At 39.8% G+C, this 26063-nt stretch overlaps 3 protein-coding genes across 3 annotated transcripts in view; 2 read left to right on the forward strand and 1 right to left on the reverse strand.

Annotated features, from left to right (window-relative positions):
- The first annotated feature begins 1065 nt into the window (after positions 1-1065).
- Positions 1066-4253, forward strand: LOC132851494 (uncharacterized). Its single transcript, XM_060878413.1, has 3 exons — positions 1066-1207; positions 1352-1825; positions 3380-4253. The coding sequence occupies exons 2-3, from the start codon at positions 1379-1381 to the stop codon at positions 4109-4111; spliced, it is 1179 nt and encodes a 392-aa protein (XP_060734396.1). The 5' UTR covers positions 1066-1207; positions 1352-1378; the 3' UTR covers positions 4112-4253.
- A 194-nt stretch (positions 4254-4447) lies between these two features.
- On the reverse strand, positions 4448-10328 carry hcn5 (hyperpolarization activated cyclic nucleotide-gated potassium channel 5). Its single transcript, XM_060880420.1, has 10 exons — positions 10126-10328; positions 9586-9772; positions 7868-7972; positions 7622-7759; positions 7346-7486; positions 6465-6558; positions 6209-6336; positions 5983-6129; positions 5642-5879; positions 4448-4727 (listed from the first exon to the last, which is right to left on the reverse strand). Exons 1-10 carry the CDS (start codon positions 10326-10328, stop codon positions 4561-4563), a joined length of 1548 nt encoding a protein of 515 aa, XP_060736403.1. The 3' UTR covers positions 4448-4560.
- Positions 10329-15215: 4887 nt separating this feature from the next.
- The window catches only part of rtel1 (regulator of telomere elongation helicase 1), a 23749-nt gene continuing 12901 nt past the window's right edge, over positions 15216-26063 (forward strand). Inside the window, exons 1-22 of the mRNA XM_060878426.1 lie at positions 15216-15482; positions 17059-17257; positions 17372-17465; positions 17627-17708; positions 18405-18465; positions 18598-18673; positions 18836-18920; positions 19028-19093; positions 20165-20318; positions 20412-20450; positions 20561-20639; positions 21214-21311; positions 21407-21462; positions 21555-21626; positions 22311-22392; positions 22842-22974; positions 23062-23175; positions 23288-23328; positions 23484-23569; positions 23804-23881; positions 25798-25875; positions 25963-26063. The exon at positions 25963-26063 is cut by the window's right edge and continues 46 nt beyond it. Coding sequence (XP_060734409.1) covers positions 15381-15482; positions 17059-17257; positions 17372-17465; positions 17627-17708; positions 18405-18465; positions 18598-18673; positions 18836-18920; positions 19028-19093; positions 20165-20318; positions 20412-20450; positions 20561-20639; positions 21214-21311; positions 21407-21462; positions 21555-21626; positions 22311-22392; positions 22842-22974; positions 23062-23175; positions 23288-23328; positions 23484-23569; positions 23804-23881; positions 25798-25875; positions 25963-26063 — 1976 coding nt within the window. The 5' untranslated portion in view covers positions 15216-15380. The remainder of the gene's footprint in view (positions 15483-17058; positions 17258-17371; positions 17466-17626; positions 17709-18404; positions 18466-18597; positions 18674-18835; positions 18921-19027; positions 19094-20164; positions 20319-20411; positions 20451-20560; positions 20640-21213; positions 21312-21406; positions 21463-21554; positions 21627-22310; positions 22393-22841; positions 22975-23061; positions 23176-23287; positions 23329-23483; positions 23570-23803; positions 23882-25797; positions 25876-25962) is intronic.

Genomic DNA, 26063 nt, shown 5'->3' on the forward strand with positions numbered 1-26063 from the left:
ATACACAGGACCCACACTTTTGTAATGATGCAAACATCTGTGTGATGGATTTCATTAATATTTTCAGAGCTGACATTCCTGTATGTTAAGTATATCACATTACCTACAACAAAACAACATTCAACACTTGAAAGTAAAATCAACAGAACAGTGGAAGGGCTCAGTGGATACCAAAAGGACTGAAAGGTAAGTAGTTACATACAAACAGAGGGCATAGATTAGAGAAGATATTTATATCACCTTCAGAAAAAAAAAACAATTGTACATTGTGCCTTCTTCATTTAGTCTTTCTTGTTAAATCTTTGCACTTGGTTGAATAACCCCATAAACTTCTTTCAATGTATTAGCTTTTTTTTATGTATTTAGCTTTTTTAGGTTTATCACACTATGAAAAGAAAGGCTGATTTAAGATCTGTTGGTCAATGGAACACAGAGAGTATCTACTCCTATTCTAATGGAAATGATTACTGAAAGCCATATGTCCACTCATAAATCACTCGAGCGAATCATTTTAGTGGTGAATCTGGTATTGAGTGCATCAATTATTATCCAGAACCATTGCAAACATTCCAGCATGTACGTCTCAGCCAGTATATTTTTGAGATTTAATTTACATGCATTTTCCCACTTATCCTAAGTGTATTCCACCAGCTGAGGCATTTTCTTTAGTTTTTATGTTTGCTCACTGAAAGTCTGCATCCAGCAGTTTGCTTCAAACTATGTCAAGATGCCAAATAATGTTCTTTTAAGCAGGTGTGTGTGGACTTTGCCATGCAATTAATGGCCATTAGACTTCTTTATTCATTAACCAAGTTAACTTAGCAGAACAAAATTTCTACACCCACATTTACCAAACCTGCTTGACTTGCTTGACATAAGTGAACAATTTGATTAAATTTGATTCCCCCAAACTCTACCATTAACAGGATACAGCCTATGCAAATTAGAGACAATGGAGTTTCACCAGTCAAAAACTAGCATGATACTAACATGGTTATTTGTGTAGGTGTTCTTCAACAAACATCAAAACTCTCAAGCAACTAATTCACATAATCTCCAAGGCACCACTGTTGTTTGAAATGTAAATGGTGTTTGAAGGGCAGCTAAAGAAAAAACTGTTATCAAACCCATATTTGTTCTAGTGAGGGAGTATAAATTCAGGAGCCAAAGTGAAGGTTATTTCACACCTCACTTCATCTGTGCATTGGTGAGTCTCCTACCTCTGTTTAAATAAATGTCCTTTTTAAATTAATCAGTCATTTCAAATTAGGGATAAAAAGATAGCTTTGTTCACTTTTTAAATTAATAAATAATTGTAATTTTTTTTTTATTGCTTGTGTTCCCAAATCAGTTCATCCATATTCTTCTAGCCGAAGCCATGGCACTGTTTGGGAAAATTCTGGAACCTGTAGGGTTCATGCAGACCACTCGTGTGCTTGTTGAGGGAATCTTCTCTTATCTGAGTGGTAGTGCTAACTCTGATGATTTAGACCTGGTGAAAAAGAATTTAGACCACATTGATCATGAACTTAGCTCCTTTGGCCCAGGTCTGCTAACTGACGAAGAGGTCCACTGTCTTGAAAATGACTTGGCTGTAGTTTACAATCAGCTAGGAGCATCAGTGAGGGCCCAGGCTGAGTTCACGAAACGTGAAACAGAAGTCTTTCTGCGCTTCGTTCAGGAGTACAGACTGGAGCGACAGCTGACAGCATTGTACAGTCGTATCATGGGCATCTCTGTGCTGACAGATCAGCCCACCCTGTTGGAGAAGCTTGTGCTTAACCGTAAGCCGAGGCGCTGGGAGATTAAAGAATTTTGTGTCAAGGTCAGTACATATGTAGTATTTGGTCAAAGGTATAAAACATGAATTAATTTTTTTCATTCAGCTTTAGTAATCAATTTATCATGGTCAGTGTTGTGGTGGTGCTAGAGCCTCTGCTGGGAACACTAGGAAGAAGGCAGTGGGTAAATGGAAAACTGGGCAGGGGGAAATGGGAACACCGGGCAATGGGAACACTGTGGAGGACAGAGAAGGCAATGAGAACACTGTGCATGTGGCAGTAGACAATGGAAACACTTTAAAGTAGGCAGTGGGCAATTCGAAAATTGGGCAGGCATAAATGGGAACACTGGGCAATAAGGAGTAGGCAATAGGAACAGTGGGCAGGAGGCAGTGTCCAATGGGACAACTGGGTAGTGTGAAATGGTTGCACTGGGCAGGGGGAAATGGGAACACTGGGCAAGAGGCAGTGGGCAATGGGGACATGGAGAAGAAGGCAGGAATACACCTATGATGGGATATTAAAGTATCACAGGTGACCACACACACACATTCATACATTTATTCATACCTGGGGCATTTTAAGAAATTTGATAAATGACAAAATGTGATGGTTCTCTAATGTCAGTTAGACAAAAAACATAACTTGTGATTACATACATTTTATAGGCAAGATTTCTGTAAGCGAGATAACCTTGATAGTAATACAGAGTTGTAAATAACAAAGTAAATGGCAGTCACTGAAGACAAAGAACAAAGCAAAGATATCTGATAACACCAGCTGATAATTTACCCAAGAACCACTTTGACCTTTCTAGAATAAATTCCCACACAGAGATACAAAGAACAACCTGGAAAAGTAAGGTTCTTTGGTGCGTTCTCTGAGGGATTTTACTCCTGATTTATTAGGCTTAATTAGATTAACTCGTTCTCTTTTATTTATTATCTCACTTGCAGGTCAAGAACCATCTTTCGCTCTGGATTTAGAAGAGAAGATGTTATATGTGCTATGACACATTTATACATATTTCTAGTTTTACATCCAATATCATGCACCAGGGTTGCCAGTAACATGAGAAGTGCTTTAATCAATTGGTATTAATAGTTTCAGTTGTTATGGTTCAGTAGTAAAACCTTTGTTTTACAGATCAGAATGTTGTGGATTCAAATCAAAGCACCATCAAATTGCAGTGTTTGGGTCCTAAATATATGTGTGTGTGTGTATATATATATATATATATATATATATATATATATATATATACATTTACAGCATTTGGCTGATGCCCTTATCCAGAGCGAAGTACAAAAGTGCTTAAGTCTCTATCATTGGATACATTAACTCTGGTGCACTAGGTTACATGCTTAAGATACCATGAGTCTAAAACACTGTTCAAAGTTTTTTTTTTTATATACATACATACAACAAACAGGGAAGGAAGTGCTAGTTAAAGTGTTTCATGAATAAGTAGGTCTTCAACCGTCATTTGAATACCGTTGTTTGAATTATATATATAATTTTTATTTATTTATTTATTTTTTACAGTGAATGTCTGTGAAGAGTGATGTATTTAAATAAACCCAGCTTTTTGCTTTCAGGTGAATTTTGTGCTTGGGACAGGCCTGTTATGCCTTTTTATAGAGGCTTCTTTGACAGGAAGAGATCAGGCTCTTATGATGAAGAACTGGTCAGACAGGATGGCGGCATTGTACAGGAAAATGAAATCCACCGGAGGACTCTGCTCAGGATACTTCAGAGAGCAAGCTGAAGATGATGTAAAGAAGCAGATCTTGGAGGTTCGGTGGAGCACTCACAGCCCAGAGCAGCAAACAGCTGAAATTTTAAAAAGTTTAGAGCGCAATTATGACTGGCTACACTGGGCTGTGATGGTACATCCCCCTGTGGCATGCTGGAAAGAGGCCACTGTTGCTGGTGAGGGAGAGAATGAAGAGCAAAGCAGTTGTCTAAGCCTAGAGCACTTCATCTCTGTTTTTTCAGATGCTTCTAATTCTAATGTAGTGGCCTGTCACAGGGACACCCCATCCTCCCTGGATAAAGCTCGCATCCATCAGCTGATAGTGGACCTGGAATGGAAGATCCCAAACCCACCACCTGAAATTTATGCGGCTATAGAAGAAGATCCGGGTAAAGCTAGGCTATATCTAGCCAATCGGATGTTTAAAAAGCTGCAAGAAGGACTTGGCACAAGTGTTGCTATCTATGTGGTACCTGGAAAAATGGAGATGAAGTGCAACTTTCCTCAGGCTTCATATTACCAATATGAATATAAACACAGGCTGGCTTCTGGAACAGTTTGTGTATTTGGGTAGCACACCAGATTTGATTTGTGTAAAATATGAACAAGCATTTATTAACATAAGCAACAAATAAAACGAACAGTTTCTAAATCTGAGCATGATTACTTTTGATCAGAATTGCCAAAGAAAAGTTATGCATCTAATCTTAGGCATCAAAGCATTGTATTTCTTATATATGTGTGCATGTTACACTTTTCAAATTAATAAAAGCAAACTGTGCTGAGCAGAATTAAAAGAGTGCTGTTCATTATCATAAAGTAAGAACTTTTCTTTCCTACAGAAAAAAAGCAGAGTATTTTTTTACAGGCACTATCCAGTGTGATAAATATGATTTTTCATCAGATCCCAATCCAATAATCTTCACTGTAAAGGACCTAAGGAGTAATCTAAATGTCATCAGACTCATGTATCAGTCCATGATGTGATGCTGGGACCCTCTAGTCTATACATCTTTGAGGAGATCAAATAACATTTATGGCCTTCTTAGTTGTTCTCTTCAAATCCTTCAAAACCTCTGGGTAGTCTTCGAGCACTTTGTAAAAACTTTGCACAGACAGAGAAAAGACCTGGCATATAGTTTGGGCTCGAACTGTAGCCAGATGTTTTTCTCTGGTCAAGAGACATGTTTCTAGAAAAGGCAAAAACATAACACATTTTCAGTGTGGGCTTAAGTGAATTAACCACAAAGCATTTTTTTCATAATACACACACACAATATTTATGTCTAAAGCACTATTCGGACGGGACTAGTTTTCCAAACGACGTTAGAGTTAGAATTTTTTTCAGCCGACGTCTGTCATTTCATGTATAGATTCGGACGGGACTAACATCTCTGTGTTTATTACGGAGATAGGAGTGTCTGTGTTTTACATGTGGGCGTTGCACAAGACCACATGTCCAGAATGCGTGGATTGCCTATGGTCATCATATGGTTTTATATAGAACTTCTTATAAACCCACTGGAATAAATACGTTTTTATATAATTTTCACGTTATGTAATTGACTATAGAAATGAAAGTACTCTTACATGAAACTGATATTACAGTAGCCAGTCTTAACAATTTACGTGATTTGGCTCTTCTTGTTGATCTCATTTTTTTATATTTCTTCGCAAGGTAGCAAACGCATTTACATCCATTACTGGTGTGCAGAAAGCAGAGACTTGAATACCGGTGCGCTAGGGTTAATACGGTAGTTCACGTTGACCAAAACAGACAAGAAAACGCGTTTTGGAAAAACCATTTTCGGCAATCACAGACATTCGCATTCGGACGGGATTAGATTTCTCATAGGAGCGTCGATTTTGCTGAAAAACAGTAGGTAATTTGCGCTGGAATTTTTACACAGGTCGTGTGAGAAAAAGACAGACATGGCAGATTCGGACGGGATTAAAATCACAAAGTACGTCTGTGACACTGAAATTTCTCTAACGACCCCCTGTAAAACTAGTCACGTCCGAATAGTGCTTAATAGTATATATAATAATTATAATATACACCATACAGTAGCTAAAGCAGTCTCAGTTCATACTCCATACTGACCAGAAAAGTAGCCTCCATCACTTAGCTCTGTCTCAGAAATCTCTGTCTCCACGAGAACCTGTCCCCGCTCGATGAAGAACATGCGATCGCCAGGGGTGTTCTGATACACAATGACGTCACCCTCTTGAAAAACCTCATACTGCAGATGGAAAAGGATCGCATTGATGAAACTTGTGTCACAGTTGCGAAAGATAGGGACTCTTCTTACAAGGCCTGAGCACATAATCATCAAAATCTCCTGAAAACAAATTGAGACAATGTTAAATATGGATTCAATTATATTTACAAACTTACAAAAATGTCCTAATTGGACATTTAGTAGTTAAATGAGTTATTGATACCTCTTTAATGGATGAAGACACCCAGTTTAGTATATCCTTTTCATCATACCACTTCCCCCCATAGCGAGCCAGGAAGTAATTGCAGATGCGGATACGCAGCTCTTTGGGAAGCTTTATGGAGGTCATATAGTCTTCCAGATGATTTAACTATAAGAGGAAATTTAATTTCTAAAAAAACGTCCTGATATGAATTCATAACATTGAAATTGATCGTTGTTTTTTTCACCTTGTTATTGTATGCTTTAGCTGTGAGGTCTGCATCAGTCATCAGCGAGACCGTGTTGGCAACCAGCACCGTGTACATTAGAGCTCCTGACATGATGCTGGTCATGACAATCCACAGCTCTACCTCATCTCAAGCCACAAAAATAAAAACAACAACAACAAGCACAAAAGACAATACTCATTCAATGCTTATAATAATGGTGGTACATGAAGAGTGATGTATTGATTTGTTTTCTGACTACAAGTGAACGTTTTACTTGTTGGCGCATCAGAGGAACCGTATGATATTGCCGTCATATGCGAGAGAGCACGAAAGACACCAAAGGAGTATTTCTCCCCCACTGAAGCATTCTGAAAAAGATCAGATTTGCTTAATAAAACATGTAAAAATTTTACAGATTTAACTAAATTATTCTTAGAACTAAAACAGTCATAAAAGAAGTAACAAAATCAAATTTCCTTCACAAACCTTCACTTAAATCATTTCTCTAACATGGATAAATCTCTTGTGCTGATCTGAAGATTTCCTAAACATTAACTGTCACTTCGCTGCAGTTTTTAACACTTTAAACATTCTCACAAGTTCATATGCAGTGAAGTCTGATGAATAAATGCCAGCACATATTAATTTAACAGGAACACCAATCATGTTGCAACAGCACAATACGGGATGCAGGTCAAGGGCTTCAGTTCATGGTCACATCAAACATCAGAATGGAGAAATAAATATCACTTTGACTGTAGCATTGTTGATTAGCAGTTTTTATTAAAAAAAAAAAAAAGTAAACAAACCAAAAAAAGGCTTATGTAACTCATATAATCAGTCATTACAAACTGTGCTGAGCAGAAAAGCATCTCAGAATGAACTACATTAAACAGTGAGGTGGATGAAACCTGACAGGTTTCTCTCCTCTTAGCCAAGAACAGTAATATGAGGCTACAGTGGGCACAAGTCTTTTTATTCTGTTATCTTTAATGTGTTGTCATTCTCAGTTTACTCGTTTTGTTTTTATATACTGCTGCAACCAATACATGTCTCATTTGAGATCAGTAAAATCAGCACTTAGGAGTGTCACATACTCTCTTATCATGAGTGACTAATCCCTTATCAAATTACCATTAGATTTTCACGACGGACCCAGCAGTCTGACGGAAACTCTTCCAGCATCGGAACGAAATACTGCACACAACCATTCCAGTGGCACAGCAGAAAAATCATCATGAACAGAGACAGAATTCTGAACAACACTCGAACCACCTCCAGGTTGGCGTTCGACACCTGGTGTTCAAAGAAGTTCAACTTTAGGTTAAAAACAATTATGTATATGGGCCATCATGGTGCTGGTATGCAATACGAATATACAACTGTAATATTTCTGGCCTTCAGTTTGGTAAAAACCATGAAGTAGCTTACTTTCTCCACTTCATTAAAGAATCGGACCAAGCGAGAGACCCGGAGAAGACGCACCAGACTGAGGATCCGCACAAACATAAGAATCCGCACCATTTTATTGGCTTTAGAGGATGGAGAATCTCCATGATATTGTAGATCCTGGGAAATAAAAGAACATGAATGTCAAAGAATCATAATTCAAATCACACATAACTGTGTAATTTAATTTCTTGCTATTTGCTGTAGATTAAACTATTAAGATCGTACCGCAATTAGGAGGATGTAACCCACTGGAAATGCTGCAATCATATCCGGTAAAAACCAGCTCTTTAAATAATTTTGTCGAATGGATTTCAGATCGAGAATGGTGTCCTGTGTGAGAGAAGGCACATTTCCATCTTGTCTAAGCTTTCCATTAGTCACAGAAATACCACAACGAAATGCACACACTGCTGAAATCCTCAAGGTATTCACTATCTACTTTTGAAGTAGCAATGGCTCACTTTTTATCAAGTCTGCCCTGAAAAATGTTTAACTGAATAGTTGGCTAAAAAGATTCGGTAAATTTCAATAACAGGACTTGAAAAAAATCTCCAAATACATCATTATCACCATATTCATACAGTACAGTAAATACAACTACGCAATGATAGCAAAACATATTTTGTACAAATACAAAAGACTACATTAAGGCTGATGTACACATTTATTTCTGACAGTCTTCTATTTCTTCTACTTTCATCTTTTCCCGTTAGGGGTCGCCACGGCTAATCATCTGTTTCCACCTAACTCTATCCTTGGCATCCTCTACTCTCGCACCTGTTACCTTTATGACCTCATTTAACACATCCATATATCTCCTCTTTGGCCTTCCTCTTGACCTCTTTTCTGGCAGCTCCATTTCCAACATCCTGGTACCAATATAATCATCTCCCTCACCTGTACATGTCCATACAATCTCAATTCAACCCCCCCCTGCCTTGTCCCCAAAACAGCCAACCTGAGCTGTCCCTCTTATGTGCTCGTTCCTAATCCTGTCCATCCTCGTCACTCCTAAATAGAACCTCAACATCCTCATCTCTGCTACTTCCATCTCTGCCTCATGTCTTTTCCTCACTGCTACAGTCTCTAACACATACAGCATAGCTGGTTTCACTACTGTCTTGTACAGCTTTCCTTTTTGATTCTTGCTGACACTCTTCTTTCCAGCCCCCTGTAACCTCACTGTTCTTCCCTCTCGTTCAAACACATGTATTAATTTCTTACAGTAATAACACAAATAACAGGGTTTAGAATTTCCAATTTTATAACCAGTCCTTTCTATAACCCACAGTTTAAAAAATCAGTATAAATATAATCATCATACAGTCAAGTAACATTTAACATTTAGAATATATTCTTGCAGTAGCAAAATAACACAGGGTTAAAAATAAATTAACACAATAGAAATCGACATGCTAAGTAATAAGCTTAAGTAGTGCTGTACAGTATATTCCCCAGCCTTATTCCACTGCTTATTTACCTGCTTCATCAAGACATCATTTAGTGCATTTAAATCTGTCACTGCATCATTTAACCATAACTTTGTGCTGTTTTATGCATCCATTATATTCCTTTTTATGTTTCACTCTCCACTTATTGTATTTTAAGACTGCCCCATTAACCTGAACTATGTTGTACCAAATGACCAAATATCAAGGAAACTTAATTACTATTATATTGTATACATAACTTTAACTAGCTGTACTCTTATTAGGCTACAGTAGTAAAGCCTATAGAATCATTAATATGTGAAATTGTTAATCATGAAAACCCTTTAAATAAAAACTAGCCTAAAGCATATACCATTTTCTTTCACTGCAAGTGTGAAGTAACACTTAGCAACATTTTACTTATTAGACCAGAAAATAAATGCTTATTTGTCACAATGAAACTGATCTCCCAATATACTGAAAGTCACATTATAACTATATTATATTATTTACCTCGTTGTCCTCGGAAACAATCCCCATACGAAAGTTGAGTCCCACATCAACAAGGAACAGAGTATCTGAGAAGACATTAAATCCCTCCCAGCCCACTCCACCTTGGCCATCTAAAAAAGCGATCTCTATCGGGATCCCAATGAGGTTCAGAAATGTTATGGCCACCATGCACATTATGTAGTAACTCCTGAACAAAAAAAAGAAACAAGTAGGTTTAAAGCATCACAAGAATGTTTGGATAAAACAGATTTTTTTGCACTGTTGGCCTTCGACATATTGTATAACTGTAGAAGGATACTGTATGAAATGTAAAATATACATACAAAGGCTCATTCAGGTCATTTACGACTGTCTTGTTGAGCCATCTTGGATATTATATATACTTTTGAGCTGTATTGTAAATTTCTAAAGATCCTCAAATACATTACTTATCCTCAGAAAAGTCACATCTAAAAAATTTTAAGTAGTTTTATTTGTTGTGCCTGAGTATATGGATTATATGAAAAATAAAATAAAAACAAGCATCAAGCAGTCAAGTACCTTAAAGGACTGAAGGGATGAATGACAAAGACTCCTTTCTCTCTCTGCCTGATACGTTCTTTCTCCACAGCCACTTCGCTGCCATACACGTACAGCGACTGCCGGTTTAACTGGGGCAGCAGCAGATTTCTCCATGCATCCCAGCTAAAGCATCCACGGGTCCCAGGTGCTTGTTTTTCCATCTCTGGTCCCTGACTAAGCATGCTGATCACGAAACCACTTTTGACATCACTGCTCCCCCTTTGGCAATTTTATTTCTGGACTTCTTTTATGCTGATCTTGCCTTTCTTTCCTATTACTTGCTCACACAAACAGTAATTCTTCCAGCACACTTGCTTTGTCCAAGTAGGGTAGCAGAGAGGATCTTAAGCACAAGACATCCCATTCTTTCGTTCCTTTCATCACTGCCTGTCTCGACACTCTCATCAACTATTCAGCATCTCTGCATCATGTGCACCTGACTAAGGTACACCTGAAAGGCTGTCTGACTTGCCAACACAATGGGGGGTTTTAAGTATCATGGCTATATGTCATCTGGACCAAACAGATGGTTGTGACAGAACTGAACACCTGGCTGGTCCTGAAGATTTTGCTATGCAAATAATGAGTAAAATAAAATGACTAAGAGAAGAGACCATAATAGGGAAATTGAAATATCCAGTTACAAGGAATACTTGTAAAAAAATATAATATTTCCATTTTTGTTATCTATTCATTTATCCTTTATTTTCTGTTGCAGCTTTTTTCAAGCACATTGTACAGTGTTAAGTTACAGACCTGATTACAAGTTACCTCTCTGATTTCAGTGTCAAGACACAGGGTTACATTTCAGTGGGACAATGTAACCTCACAGCTAAAGTACCTTCTTAAAGGACATAATTGAGTGATAGAGTGAATTCACACAATCAGAGCCAATTAGATGAACTGAAAGGACTCAGCTATTTATTAGTAGGAAACATATGGCTCACAAGATGCGAGTCTCAACTTCATCTTCCTCAACTGCATCAGATGGCATTCTAAATACAAAAAAGTGATAGGCTAGACTTATGGACTAGGCTTCTTGCTGGTGGAGACATAGGTGTCCCATTGGACTTCAGGGGTCAAGAGAAGGTCGTTCAACTGAACTTTAAATGTTTAGCTGTTGAAAAGTACAATCCCTTAAATCAAGGCTCATGAGAAACTGCAGTAACATCCAGCATGACTCGAGCTGCTGCCTACAGATATGGGCTGAATACACACTTGAATACACACTCTTTCACTTTCCAGTGTGTCCTTGGCTATCAGCCACCACTTTTTCCATGATCAGGAGAAAAGGCGTACAAACAAGGGAGGCGGCACATGTCCGAGCGATCCGATGACAGAAGCAACAAGCAGACTAACATCATCACCCACAATCTCAATTATGTCCAGGACAGATGGTCTGGCTCTTCACACGGGACCTGAAACTCAAACTCCCTTTAAAATAGGTTTAAGATATTATATATTTGTTACTTAAGGGTGCTGAGACAAATGAATCCTGTAGCATGCAACCTGAACTGCCATCAAATTATAAACTTGTGCCTTGTCTTTATCACACCTAAACTATTTCCATCCTTTCAACCTGGAGCTGAAGATTGCGAGACCACCAACATACAGTGTTCATACATCATCTCTACAGGTTAACCTGGTAGACTGAAAAAGCTATGGCCTTAAAGAAGGATCTGGGTAACAAAGCAAAGGGCAATCTAGACAATGCTCCACTCCCAGAGGTGGTTAGGCATCATAAATTGTCCATTTTAGTATGGTTCTTTTATGTCAGTAGCCCAGGACAATTCAGCTCCACCCCAATAGCAGGCACCCTACACTGAATATGTAGACTCTCTTTCTGTGGTTACATTAATTTCTTGATTGCTCTTTATATAAACAAAACATGGGCTATTTGTTAAATCTAAGAACAGAAACAATGGAGAAGTTTTGTGTGCTCAAGTCTGTATCTAATTCTTTCTCAATATCAAGAACATGTCCGTGTACTTTTACGTGTTCTCAGTATTTGCATAGTTTGATGGTGGATAGACAAGTACACAAATATGTAAGAGTGCATAAGAAAACATATTGAGAAAACTTTACAAAAAATCTTGCCAACTCTGAGCTTTGATAATCTGCCTAGGACCTTGCCATGATTCCTGATCTCTTGTTTGTTTCTACCCTTTTGGATTTATCTGCCTGCCTACATTTCCAGCATTTGGCAGACACCCTTATCCTGAATGACACTTATTTTATACAACTGAGGGTTAAGGGCCTTGCTCAAAGCCCCAGACAGCATGGTGGACCTGGGACTCAAACTCACAACCTTCAGGTCGGTAGTCCAACATCTTAACCACTAAGCTACCACTTCCCTGCCCATTGTTCAGCCTGTGACAATACTACAAACCTGCTTAAATAAATTTAACAAATTTATTTTAGAAGTAATGTAACATTAACAAATGTATTTTAGAAGTAACTGTTAAAGTAATAACAGCTGTTTATTTAATGTACAATGTTATTTTATGATAACAATTGTCAGAATTAAATCAGCCCAGATTTTTGTTGACATTTACTTGACTGCTTCAGAACACTTTTTTCTGGATTGTTAATTTAATTAAGCAGGGCCCAAAAAGAGAAGATTTAGATTATTCATTACATATGTAATTGTTACTATCACATTCTTTCTGTGAAAAAAACCCCCCACAAACATCGTATATAAACACCAAATGATGTTTCAAAGGAAACAATATTGTATTACTCTTCCCTATTCCCATCACAATAGGGATCCCTAATCCCTATTCCCATCACACATAGTCCGGCTTGTGAGATAATTATCCAGCTCTTTGTTATTTGGATCAGGTTGACAAACAAATTGTGAAATCAGTGATCTCCCAAATCTGTAGCTGAAAAACCCTGCATTACTGAGTCCTGATATTATTCAACCTAGTGCAACTGATATTTTTAACACCTGTCATGATGTGTCACAAATGTCTCCTTTTATGGATCAAGTAGCTTAATCCTAGTCATTATTTTTTAAACCCTGACAACCCATAATACCCAACTAAACTGCACAGCTTTTAAACGGCTCTTATGAGGAAGAGTAAGTAGGTTAATTGGTCCATTTAGGCTGATACTCTGAGAGCTCTGATTTCCATAAACATACTTGCTGGGCATTTCTTAATCTTAGGAAATTAAACAAACTGCTATGACTGGGAATGTCCATCTTATCTTCAATCCCGACTGTTCAATCCAGATCAGGAAGTCAGTTTATCCAGAGTCACACTGAAATCAGGTGAGAATACACCCTACACAGTACCAGCATTTTCTTTCTTTCTTTCTTTCTTTCTTTCTTTCTTTCTTTCTTTCTTTCTTTCTTTCTTTCTTTCTTTCCTGCTCTCCTTCCTTCCTTCCTGCTCTTCCCTCCCTCTCCTCTTCAATTCCTTTCTTACAATCTTTTTCTTTCTTTCTTTCTTTCTTTCTTTCTTTCTTTCTTTCTTTCTTTCTTTCTTTCTTTCTTTCTTTCTTTCTCACATGTACACTCAGAGCAGGGTAGGTACAGCACAGTATGCACACACACACACACACACACACACAAGTATGCACGCACACACTACACGCATTGCAACCTAAGCTCAGGACTAAATCCCGCAGCTGTGAAATGATGACACCTAAAAAGCAAAAGCAGCAACTTTGTGGAAGTCCTCTTTTAGAAAAGCTTTAGACCCACTGGATGGACCAGTTTATGTAATAAATATAATGATTATATCTGCCTATTTCTGCATCTGCATCATGCCATCCACAACCACATTATAACCACTAAAAATAGATCATGTGTAATGAGTACAGTCAGGAAAATAAATGGCACATACAACACCCTCTAAAAATTGCCTGGGCATTATAGATGGTGAACTGCACTAGAAAATAAACTATGCATTCACAAGTAATTTTACAAAAAGAATATAATCTTCAGTAGGCAGTGGTGTATTATCTCAACCAGGTGTTGTGCCTACTGAGAATAATGCTGTTTAAGCAGCTTCAACAGCTGGAAATGGACAAGAAATAAAATGTGTTTAAATGTATTGAACACAAAGAGTGTTTCTGAGAATTAAACACACTATTTGGCTATAATAATAATAATAATATAATAATGAGCTGGTACAATTTTCAATAAAAATTCATTATTTAATTTGTTTTTATGGCATGCATGTAATGCACAAATGGTAACCAACTAAGATCTACAACAACTCTGAGCTTTTAGTTCTTCTCTTAAGACCATGAGAAATATTATCTAGCCATCCATTTTGTTACCTATTATCATACACAGGGTCTGTTTACTCTATGCACTATTGTAAGCCATTTTGTAGTATAAATAGTGTAATTAGTGCGTTCACACTGCAAATTCCCACAAGAAAGAAGTGCACTTCAAGCCATGGAATTTAGCTGCATCCCAATTGAGATACTACTGTACATACTAGGCACTTAGACTAGACTGGACCTTCATTAATGAGAGTGTGTGTGCCCTGCGATGGGTTGGCACTCCGTTCAGGGTGTATCCTGCCTTGATGCCCGATGACGCCTGAGGCTCCCCGTGACCCGAGATCGTTCGGATAAGCAGTAGAAAATGAGTGAGTGAGTGAGTGAGTGGACCTTCACTAGACTATGTAATCTTTTCTCTAGTGTAGTAATTTTAGGAGGGAAGTATCATCTCAAATGGAACACTGGAGTATTATTTTTACTAATTGGAAGTGTAAGCTGTTTTCCAGTCGATGACAAATGACGTCAAACACACGTAATGTGACGCTGCTACAGTAGCTTTAGCAGAAAATTCTGAAAAATAAATCACACAACTTGGGCTAATTTAAAAGACATTTGTAAAATGTCTTGTCCACCATCTTGAATTTTTTTCTCATCCAGCATCATGTAGCATCAATGTAGCCCCGCCCTCGCCTATTACATAAGCCCCGCCCTTTTCTAATACGTAAGCAAAGCTGTGAGTAGTTGAATTGGGACGCGTTAGTTCCTCGCTGTCAGGTGTTTACTTTACATCGCTGTAACCTGTAGGTGGCAATCGCGTACATCTGAACACATTTCACCGTCAAAGAAGAAGACGAAGAAATATGGCGCGATATGATAAAGAATATGGAGTGGTGTCATGTTGATGTTTTAGAGTGTAACTGAACGTTAAAAGATTGTATTTAAATCCTATTTTAATAGACTTTGGTTGTGTTTAGTTTAGTTCTGGCTCTAGCAGGATGCCTGCTCTTACTTTAAGAGGAGTTACTGTTGATTTTCCGTTTTCTCCATATCCATGTCAGAAGGATTATATGAGTAAAGTGATCGAGTGCCTGCAAAACGTATGTAATGCTTTTCTATGTATGTAATATTCCTCCTTCTTCAGGTGTAACACATTGTCTAATGGGTGCTGTAACTGGTGTTGACAGAGCACCCTGATGGCTTTATATAGGAATACTGACATCTACGTCACATGCCGGTGTCTACTGACATCTACGTCACATGCCGGTGTCTACTGACATCTACGTCACATGCCGGTGTCTACTGACATCTAGGTCACATGCCGGTGTCTACTGCCATCTACGTCACATGCCGGTGTCTACTGCCATCTACGTCACATGCCGGTGTCTACTGACATCTACGTCACATGCCGGTGTCTACTGACATCTACGTCACATGCCGGTGTCTACTGACATCTACGTCACATGCCGGTGTCTACTGACATCTACGTCACATGCCGGTGTCTACTGACATCTAGGTCACATGCCGGTGTCTACTGCCATCTACGTCACATGCCGGTGTCTACTGCCATCTACGTCACATGCCGGTGTCTACTGACATCTACGTCACATGCCGGTGTCTACTGACATCTACGTCACATGCCGGTGTCTACTGACATCTACGTCACATGCCGGTGTCTACTGACATCTACGTCACATGCCGGTGTCTACTGACATCTAGGTCACATGCCGGTGTCTACTGCCATCTACGTCACATGCCGGTGTCTACTGCCATCTACGTCACATGCCGGTGTCTACTGACATCTACGTCACATGCCGGTGTCTACTGACATCTACGTCACATGCCGGTGTCTACTGACATCTACGTCACATGCCGGTGTCTACTGACATCTACGTCACATGCCGGTGTCTACTGACATCTACGTCACATGCCGGTGTCTACTGACATCTACGTCACATGCCGGTGTCTACTGACATCTACGTCACATGCCGGTGTCTACTGACATCTACGTCACATGCCGGTGTCTACTGACATCTACGTCACATGCCGGTGTCTACTGACATCTACGTCACATTAGGTGGGGGAAGTCGTGGCCTAATGGTTAGAGAGTCTGACTCCTAACCCTAAGGTTGTGGGTTCGAGTCTCGGGCCGGCCACGACTGAGGTGCCCTTGAGCAAACCACCGAACTGCTCCCCGGGCGCCGCAGAATAAATGGCTGCCCCAGGTGTGTGTTCACTGCTGTGTGTGTGTGCACTTTGGATGAGTTAAACGCAGATAACAAATTCTGAGTATGGGTCACCATACTTAGCCGTATGTCACTTCACTCACTCACATGCTGGTGTCTACTGGCATCTATGTCACATGACGGTGTCTACTGGACACCAACAGGAGCTATTACATACTTGCTTAGTTACTTGGATCCTTTCTTTCTTTCTTAAAAACATAAAAATTTATATATTAATCTACACTTATTATTATGCCTACATTCATGTCTCAGCATTAAATATTCTAACAGTTATTAAACATCCCGATTCTACAGTTTCTACAGTGGATGAGTTAGTAGGATCATCTGTGGTCTGTGCAGGTGTACAGTGTACAATCTTGTAATTTAAGCTGTATAGGAAGTGTTTTCTCACTTGTGTTTCAGTTGATGATGTGTACTTTGCTTGCTATAGAAAGTAAATGGTGTGCTTGAGAGTCCAACCGGGACAGGAAAAACCCTGTGCCTGCTTTGTGCTGCGCTTGGCTGGAGAGCGTATTTCAAAGACTCCATCTCTGCCCGCAAGATTGCAGAGAGAATGGGAGGTGCTGAGCTTTTTCCCGACAGGCCAATGTCATCTTGGGGAACAGCAGCAACAGATGGAGAAACACCAGGTCTGAAGGATAAAGAGTGGAGTTTGAGTGCTGAGTTTGCAAATCATGCAGTCAATGGCTTCACAATTATATACCCTTTGATCTGTTGTTAATGATATCATATGACCTCCGCAGCATATTACACAGACCTTCCCAAAATCATCTATGCCTCAAGGACTCATTCTCAGTTGACCCAGGTCATCAGCGAGCTCAAGAACACGTCCTACAGGTCAGTGCTACTAACGGATGGCAGAAAGCATTCAGGAAGCTTTCGTGACTCATTTCAGCGTAGTTACTCAAACAGCATTCAAGTTTAGAAAAGAAAAGATCTGGATCATTTTGTTGTTGGTGTGCATTCGTATCTCTGACTCCATTTGATTTTTATTATAGGCCAAAGATTTGTGTTTTGGGCTCCAGAGAGCAACTGTGTATCAATCAAGAAGTAATGAAGCAAGAAAGCAACCATGTGAAGGTACAGGTCATGGTTCTGTTCGAATGATGTGTAGCTAATGGAGAATTTCTTACTTTGATGAATTGGCACCCTGTCCCATTTGTCCCCTGCCTTGTTTCCTTAGTCCCCTGGGTTTGACTCCAGGTTTCTTAAGAGCCTGTGTAGGATAAATGATACAGAAAAACTATGGATGGATGACTGATTTAGCAAATTTTCATGTTTTCCTATAAATATTTTGACTTAAAGTAACCCATATTCAATTAGTCAATCAACACTATGGGGAAAATAAATACATGCCTCAAAATACACACAGAAGATGGCACCATAGACATGGTATCATGGACCCTTTGAAGGACCAGGCGATTATTAATTGAAAATCTTGCTGCCTCAGCCAGGAGGTTACAAATAGGTTGGATCCTGATTGGAATTTCTAGATGAGTGACGATTTTAAATGGGGTGTGTTTTTACTGGGATGTGTGTGCGTGTGCGGGTTGTTGGGATGTGGGGATATTGGGTGTGTGGGTGTTGGGGGCATGTGTGTTGGGCTGACACACACACACACACACACACACTTCCTCCCCTTTTTTCCCCCTTTTTAGATAAGTACTATAAAGTTTTGACCCATCTTTAACAGGGGTGCCAGTATTTCTGGAACAGATTTTATGTATGCAGTATTGCAATATTAATTAACTTACAATTTATTCTCTCTTAATTCAGGTCCATATGTGTCGAGCAAAAGTGTCTTCCCGCTCTTGCGTCTTTTACAATAATGTTGATGGTATGAGCCAGAATTTAGTTTATTATACAGTTTTTCAGTATGACATGAGCAAAGCAAATACATGTACATTTTTGTAACTGAGCTTTTATTTGTGTTTATTTTTTTTTCTTTTGACCTGACTGTAATGTTTAGAGAAAAGTACTGACAAAGACGTCATGAACTCTATTATGGATGTTGAAGATCTTGTAAAAATTGGAAAAAAGCAAAGGTATAATATCCATTTCCTAAACTGATTTTGAATGAATATCATGTAGGATATCAAAGTATATCGTATAATATCCTTTTTATAATTACATGCACTTACTGGCCACTTTAATAGGAACACCATCACATAATTATTTTATTTTATTTATTTTCTTCTTCTTCTCAGGGTGTGTCCATATTATCTGTCTCGCTCTCTGAAGCAGCATGCTGACATCATATTCATGCCCTACAACTACCTCCTGGATCCAAAGGTACAATGTTTGTTTGTTTTTTCTCTTTAAAAGAAGGACAATTTATTTGAATAATAGTTGTTATCACTGCTACAGAGCAGAAGGTAATGAGCTGAATTCTCTTCCAGAGTCGTCGAGCACACAACATAGAGCTTAAAGGAGCCGTTGTCATATTTGATGAAGCACATAATGTGGTGAGGGTGTGTGTGTTTGTGTGTGTTGGGGTGTGTGTTTGTGTGTGTGTTTGGGGTGTGAGTTTGTGTGTGTGTTTGGGGTGTGAGTTTGTGTGTGTGTGTTTGGGGTGTGAGTTTGTGTGTGTGTGTTTGGGGTGTGAGTTTGTGTGTGTGTTTGGGGTGTGAGTTTGTGTGTGTGTGTTTGGGGTGTGAGTTTGTGTGTGTGTTTGGGGTGTGAGTTTGTGTGTGTGTGTTTGGGGTGTGAGTTTGTGTGTGTGTGTTTGGGGTGTGAGTGTGTGTGTGTGTGTTTGGGGTGTGTGTTTGGGGTGTGAGTTTGTGTGTGTGTTTGGGGTGTGAGTTTGTGTGTGTGTTTGGGGTGTGAGTTTGTGTGTGTGTTTGGGGTGTGAGTTTGTGTGTGTGTTTGGGGTGTGAGTTTGTGTGTGTGTTTGGGGTGTGAGTTTGTGTGTGTGTTTGGGGTGTGAGTTTGTGTGTGTGTTTGGGGTGTGAGTTTGTGTGTGTGTGTTTGGGGTGTGTGTTTGGGGTGTGAGTTTGTGTGTGTGTTTGGGGTGTGAGTTTGTGTGTGTGTGAGAGTTTGTGTGTGTGTGGGGTGTGAGCTTGTGTGTGTGTGTTTGGGGTGTGAGCTTGTGTGTGTGTTTGGGGTGTGAGTTTGTGTGTGTGTTTGGGGTGTGAGTTTGTGTGTGTGTTTGGGGTGTGAGTTTGTGTGTGTGTGTTTGGGGTGTGTGTTTGGGGTGTGAGTTTGTGTGTGTGTTTGGGGTGTGAGTTTGTGTGTGTGTGAGAGTTTGTGTGTGTGTGGGGTGTGAGCTTGTGTGTGTGTGTTTGGGGTGTGAGCTTGTGTGTGTGTGTTCTGAGTGTATGTTTGTGTTTGTGTGTGTTCTGGGTGTGTGTGTTCTGGGTGTGTGTGTTTGGGGTGTGTGTTTGTGTGTTGGTGTGTGCGTGTGTTGGAGGTGTGTGTGTGTGTGTGTGGCTGCCCGTAGTTGTCGTGTGTGTTTGTGAGGAAACGGTTTCCTTTTTTCTCCCTTTTTTCTTCTCCACGAATCCTAACTGATGAGAACATTTGCTACCTTTCTCCAGGAGAAGATGTGTGAAGAGTCGACCTCATTTGACTTGACTCCTTACGATTTGACGTCAGCCATCGATGCCGTTGACAAGCTTTTGAGGGAGCAGGCCTCCGATTTTAACAAAGGAGATTCTTCCGAGGATTTCAACGTTGAAGCTTCAAACTCAGGTTCAATTCATGATGTAGTCTTTCGGCGCGTAACACATTTCCCAGTCGACTCCACATTAATGTGGTAAATCTGTTCACTCCTCTGTTACACAGGACTGAACATGGACATCACCACGATCGCTAAAATAAAACGTAAGCAACTAAAATTAGGTCGTTCATCATTGATCAAGATGTATTTAACAATGTGAAATTCTCGTTACTTTATCTGTGTTCCTTTTATTTATTTATTTGTTTTTTTGTAGAAATTTTAATGGACCTGGAGATTGCCATAAATGGCTTCGAGATTCCTTCTAATAACCAGGGGATTACTAAGCCTGGCAGGTGTGTCTCCATGTGATCCTGTGTAGGATAAGATTTACAGAATCTGGATGGATGGATGAATGGTTAGATTATGATGAGCTGCATCAATAATCTGAGCCCCTAAAGAAGAATGTAGGGCATTTCTAAGGGAATTTTAGGAGCTGACGGTTTATAGGTTAAAAAAATCTAATTTTTACTGTGGTGTAGGTTTTGAATTGAATATTCAACATGTTAAAAGTAAATAAAATGCACTTATATAAGCTCAATATTATACATATACATACCAAAATGCACTAAGTCGAATTGGTTTAAATATATATATTTTTTTATGCCTATTATTTACTTTCCTCTGAATTTGCAAAATGTAATCAATCTATAATTTATGTATTCATTGATCATGATGTCCACGTTTCCCTTTTCAGACATCTTTGTATGGTCACAGGATAGTGTCAGGGGGATTTTTGAGGCATTCATTATATTACACTAGCACTGCTCTAATAGGAAGTGCTAAATAATAGTAGTAAAATTATATGACAGGCTGTTTGTAGAACATTTATGTAAGTGCGTATGTTTAATTTCTTGCTCTCTCGTATAGCTTTATTTACGAGCTTTTGCAAAAGGCCCACATCAACTACGACACCAAATCCGCAGTCGTGGAGGCGATGGAGCAGATTACAGGATATTTGGCAGGAAGTAAGTATTGTTAGCGTGGATCTCCTAACATATTTTTGAGCTCAACTCTATCATTTAATACCCTTTATACCAACGCATGATACTCTTGAACTCAGAGCCTGGTATTTTCCTCAACACCAGCGGACTGCAGAAAGTCGCAGATATAATACAGGTAACTCAGCCACTGTGTTTTCGATATATGTTGATATAGTTTTAATTCCAATGACATTGCAGATATTTTTTAATATCATCTTATGTGCTCAGTTGGTGTTTGCTGTTGAACCTGCAGAGGGCGCTACACAACCACACAAGGGGAACACCATGCAGCAGTTTAAGGTCTGTCGTATGAATGCACTCCTTACTAAAGCCTGGCTCACACTGTACGATTTTGGCCACAATATGGTCATCTGAGACAAATTTTACAAATCCTAAAAGATTTCTTGAATCCTAGGGTAAAATCTGTAGTCTTTGATCATTGCTTTGGCATGGTCTCTGACAGGCGATTAATGGTCGCTGTGATTAGTTTATGCCTCCGATAAAGTTCTGGCAGTTTCAGAAGATTTCAAACACGACAAACGTCAAACCAAGAACCGATAGAAGCGCCAAGCAGGATGACGCACTTAGCGTGACAACTTCAAACCACCTCAGAGAGGATGTTGAACCGAGTCTGGGGACAGTACAGCAGAAAAACAAACTAAAAACACTACAGATTGTTTTCGTTTGCTGCTACCTGCCATTTTAGCGAGAGAATGTGGGTCTGAATGTGTCCTACAGTGAGACCTATGAGACCTATGAGATCCTACAGTGTGACATGGAGATCATGTTCGTACAGTCTGACAAGCAACCAATTGCAAGGCTTATGAAAAATCCTAGACATTATGGATTTAGTATACTGGCTCAGCCGCATATGTTTTTACAGGTATAACTCATGATCGAACAAATCTGAATTTTATGTCAGATTATCACTCACATGACTTTTAACACAGTTTCCTGTAACTCTGTAAACTCTGTTTCCATCAGGTACACATTCACTTAGACACTAGCAATTTCAAGAAAAAGCAGAAGACCGATCTGTGGGCCTCCTCTTCTACAAGGAAACAAGGTATCAGCCTTTATTTACTCTTAACTCGACATTTCACAGAAAAAATTAAATCAGTGTGATTGGTAGGTGTTTTGTTTATAGCCTTTAGGTAATTTAAATAATTAAATTAAAAAATAATACAATTTTTTTTGTGTATACTAATTTATTATATATGTATTTATAATTCGTTATATAAATTATTTGATGTAAAAAAAAACATAAAAATAATAAAAAATATTTTTTTAAAGTTTATTATAATAAATTATTTACAACAATTATTATTATTATTGATTTATCAAATATTACATTTGTTTTTATGTATTTATTCTATACAATTAATACACTATTTATGATGTTATTTTGTTTTTTAATTAATAGGAAATCACCTAAATCTTGTGACTTTTTTCTGTTCAATACTACTTTTACTTTTTTTTTCTTATCACTTTCCATCCAATTTAAATGTTTGACAGGGAATGTGCTGAGTTACTGGTGTTTCTCCCCGGGATTCAGCATGCAAGATCTTCTCCGACAGGAAGTGCGCTCTATCATCCTGACTAGTGGTACCCTGTCACCCCTGTCATCCTTCACCTCTGAAATGCAGATGTAGGTTCTCACACCGTTCTTCTTTTCCTCAATGAAAGCCAGGCAATGGGGAATCTGTAGCTCAAGCACATTGCCTATTCTTTACAGCCCATTTCCTGTAAGTCTGGAGAACCCTCATATCATTCAGAAGGACCAGATCTTTGTCAGCGTTGTCGACAAAGGGCCGGACGGTGTGCAGCTCAGCACAGCCTTCGACAGGAGGTGTGTATTAGACAGTTTGTCACTTTCAGACAGTTGGCTTGCCTTTAAATCAGGTCTGGCTTTACCCTTGAGAATTACACATTAATCACACAGTGTGTCGCTTCCTGTGAAGGTTTGTTCCTGAGAACATGGCGTCATTAGGCAACACTATCGGTAAGAGATGGATCTTTAATTAGACTTCTAACATAGAAGGCTCACAATCAATTTTTATTATATAATATGAAATTTCCAATGACTCTCTCTCTGACACACACATACACACACACACTATGCGCCCTTTTATTTAGTTTTGTCCTTGTTATTGACAGTAAATCTGTGTCGAGTGGTTCCTCATGGCCTACTGGTGTTTTTCCCTTCATACCCGGTGTTGGATAAGACTTTGGAATATTGGAGGGTGAGTCCACCCTGTAAAGACATCCGTTAATTATTTACAAATAGAAAACTTGTTTGTTGTCACGATAAGAATCACAATTTTACAGTTTTTCAGACTTTTACTCTAAGACGTAATGATTAGATGTAGTCATTTTTATGCACAAACTATAAAGAGCTGCAAAAATGAAAAAAGTCATTCTTTTCATGTTTTCATACTTTTATAACATGCGTGCGGTTCCTTGTTTGATGCCAACAGAGTAGCGGCCATGCAGACCGCATCGAGTCAATGAAGCCCGTGTTTGTGGAACCAAAAGGAAAGGGAACCTTTACAGAGGTAGGAACCTGCTGTTTTTATAAGGTTATAGTAAAGCTTTAACATTTGCATGTGTATTGTTGAAATGAAATTGTGCATACTGTATGATGAGGGTTGCAAAGGGGCGGAGAGTTTCCGGTAAATTTATGGAAACTTTCCACAGGAACTTAATCTGGGGAATTTTGGAAATATTCCAAATTGGAAACTTTACGGGAATTTATGGAAATTTACGGGAATTTATGGAAATTTACAGGAATTTGTTAATTATTTGGAAATATAGGGAAATGTATATAACTGTAAGTAGAACTTTCTTTCATTGAGTAACACAAAAGCATAAAAACATTATTGATGAACAATTATGCAATATTTTTGTTGGGGGGTGGAGAAGACGGACCCCCTGGAAGCTCCGCCCCTCCGTCTCCCTTACGTTAGTCTTCCATCCATCCATCCATCCATTTTCTACCGCTTATCTGGGGCCGGGTCGCGGGGGCAGCAGTCTAAGCAGGGACGCCCAGACTTCCCTCTCCCCAGACACTTCCTCCAGCTCTTCCGGGGGAATACCGAGGCGTTCCCAGGCCAGCCGAGAGACATAGTCCCTCCAGCGTGTCCTAGGTCTTCCCCGGGGCCTCCTCCCAGTTGGACATGCCCGGAACACCTCCCCAGGGAGGCGTCCAGGAGGCATCCGGAACAGATGCCCGAGCCACCTCAGCTGACTCCTCTCGATGTGGAGGAGCAGCGGCTCTACTCTGAGCTCCTCCCGAGTGACCGAGCTCCTCACCAAGGTAGCGCCCAGCCACCCCACGGAGGAAACTCATTTCGGCCGCCTGTATCCGGGATCTTGTCCTTTCGGGTCATGACCCAAAGCTCATGACCATAGGTGAGGGTAGAAACGTAGATCAACTGGTAAATAGAGAGCTTCGCCTTGCGGCTCAGCTCCTTCTTCACCACAACAGACCGGTATATCGACCGCATCACTGCAGAAGATACACCGATCCACCTGTCGATCTCCCGCTCCATCCTTCCCTCACTTGTGAACAAGACACCAAGATACTTAAACTCCTCCACTTGAGCCAGGAGCTCTCCACCAACCTGAAGGGGGCAAGCCACCCTTTTCCGGTTGAGAACCATGGCCTCGGACTTGGAGGTGCTGATTCTCATCCCCGCCGCTTCATACTCGGCTGCAAACCATCCTAGTGCACGCTGAAGGTCCTGATTTGAGGAAACCAACAGGACAACATCATCTGCAAAAAGCAGAGACTAAATCCTGTGGTCCCCAAACCAGACTCCCTCTGGCCCCCGACTGTGCCTAGAAATCCTGTCCATATAGATAATGAACAGGACCGGTGACAAAGGGCAGCCCTGCCGGAGTCCAACATGCACCGGGCACAAGTCTGACTTACTGGCGTCAATGCGAACCAAACTCCTGCTCCGGTCATATAGGGACCGGACAGCCCTTAGCAGAGGGCCCCGGACCCCATACTCCCAGAGCACCCCCCACAGGTCACCACGAGGGACACAGTCGAATGCCTTCTCCAGATCCACAAAGCACATGTGGAACGTTAGTCTTCTCTTCTCTTATTTTGTTCTGCTGGTAAGAGAAGAGAAAAGAAGTAGTCTTACTTACTTTGGTGGTATGTTTTGTGTTCATTAATATGGCAAAACAGTCCATGTACAGTATGTTTGTCTTGCCTGAGTGTTATACTGTACTGTAATGTACGTATTTTTTATATTTATTGGGAGTGTCACTGAAAATTCTCAGCCAAGGACAGATAACAAGAACACTTGTCTGAAAAAAAAAAAGATTAAGTGTAAAATCTAAAACTGCAGTGACCATTTCATAAATCACACAAAGCTGGACTTTTATTGAAGACCTTCTAAAACCCCAAATACCTGAAATTACTACAGTACTCTCTGCTCAAACACTCGCTTTTTTGCAGGTGATTGATGGCTTTTATGACAAGGTAAATGACTCCAAGTCAAACGGAGGGAGCTTCTTTGCTGTATGTAGAGGAAAGGTAAGAAAATGAGATGTGTTCTATCTTAAATATCGATGTGTATATCTGACTTTCACTAAACACGCTTATTTTCTGCTTCCTCCCAAGGTGAGTGAAGGGTTGGACTTTGCAGACACGTATGGCCGGGGAGTGATCATCACTGGTCTTCCCTACCCTCCAAGAATGGACCCCAGGGTGGTGCTGAAGAT

Source organism: Tachysurus vachellii, chromosome 1 (assembly GCF_030014155.1).
Source record: "Tachysurus vachellii isolate PV-2020 chromosome 1, HZAU_Pvac_v1, whole genome shotgun sequence".
In the NCBI taxonomy this organism is placed as follows: domain Eukaryota; kingdom Metazoa; phylum Chordata; class Actinopteri; order Siluriformes; family Bagridae; genus Tachysurus; species Tachysurus vachellii.

Coding starts and splice junctions, on each gene's coding strand:
- LOC132851494 (XM_060878413.1), top strand. CDS start 1,379: ATGGCACTGTTTGGGAAAATTCTGGAACCTGTAGGGTTCATGCAGACC. Junction 1,826..3,379: donor TTAAAGAATTTTGTGTCAAG/GTCAGTACATAT, acceptor TTTTGCTTTCAG/GTGAATTTTGTGCTTGGGAC.
- hcn5 (XM_060880420.1), bottom strand. CDS start 10,328: ATGCTTAGTCAGGGACCAGAGATGGAAAAACAAGCACCTGGGACCCGT. Junction 7,487..7,621: donor TCTTTAATGAAGTGGAGAAA/GTAAGCTACTTC, acceptor TTTGAACACCAG/GTGTCGAACGCCAACCTGGA. Junction 6,337..6,464: donor TTCCTCTGATGCGCCAACAA/GTAAAACGTTCA, acceptor TTGTGGCTTGAG/ATGAGGTAGAGCTGTGGATT.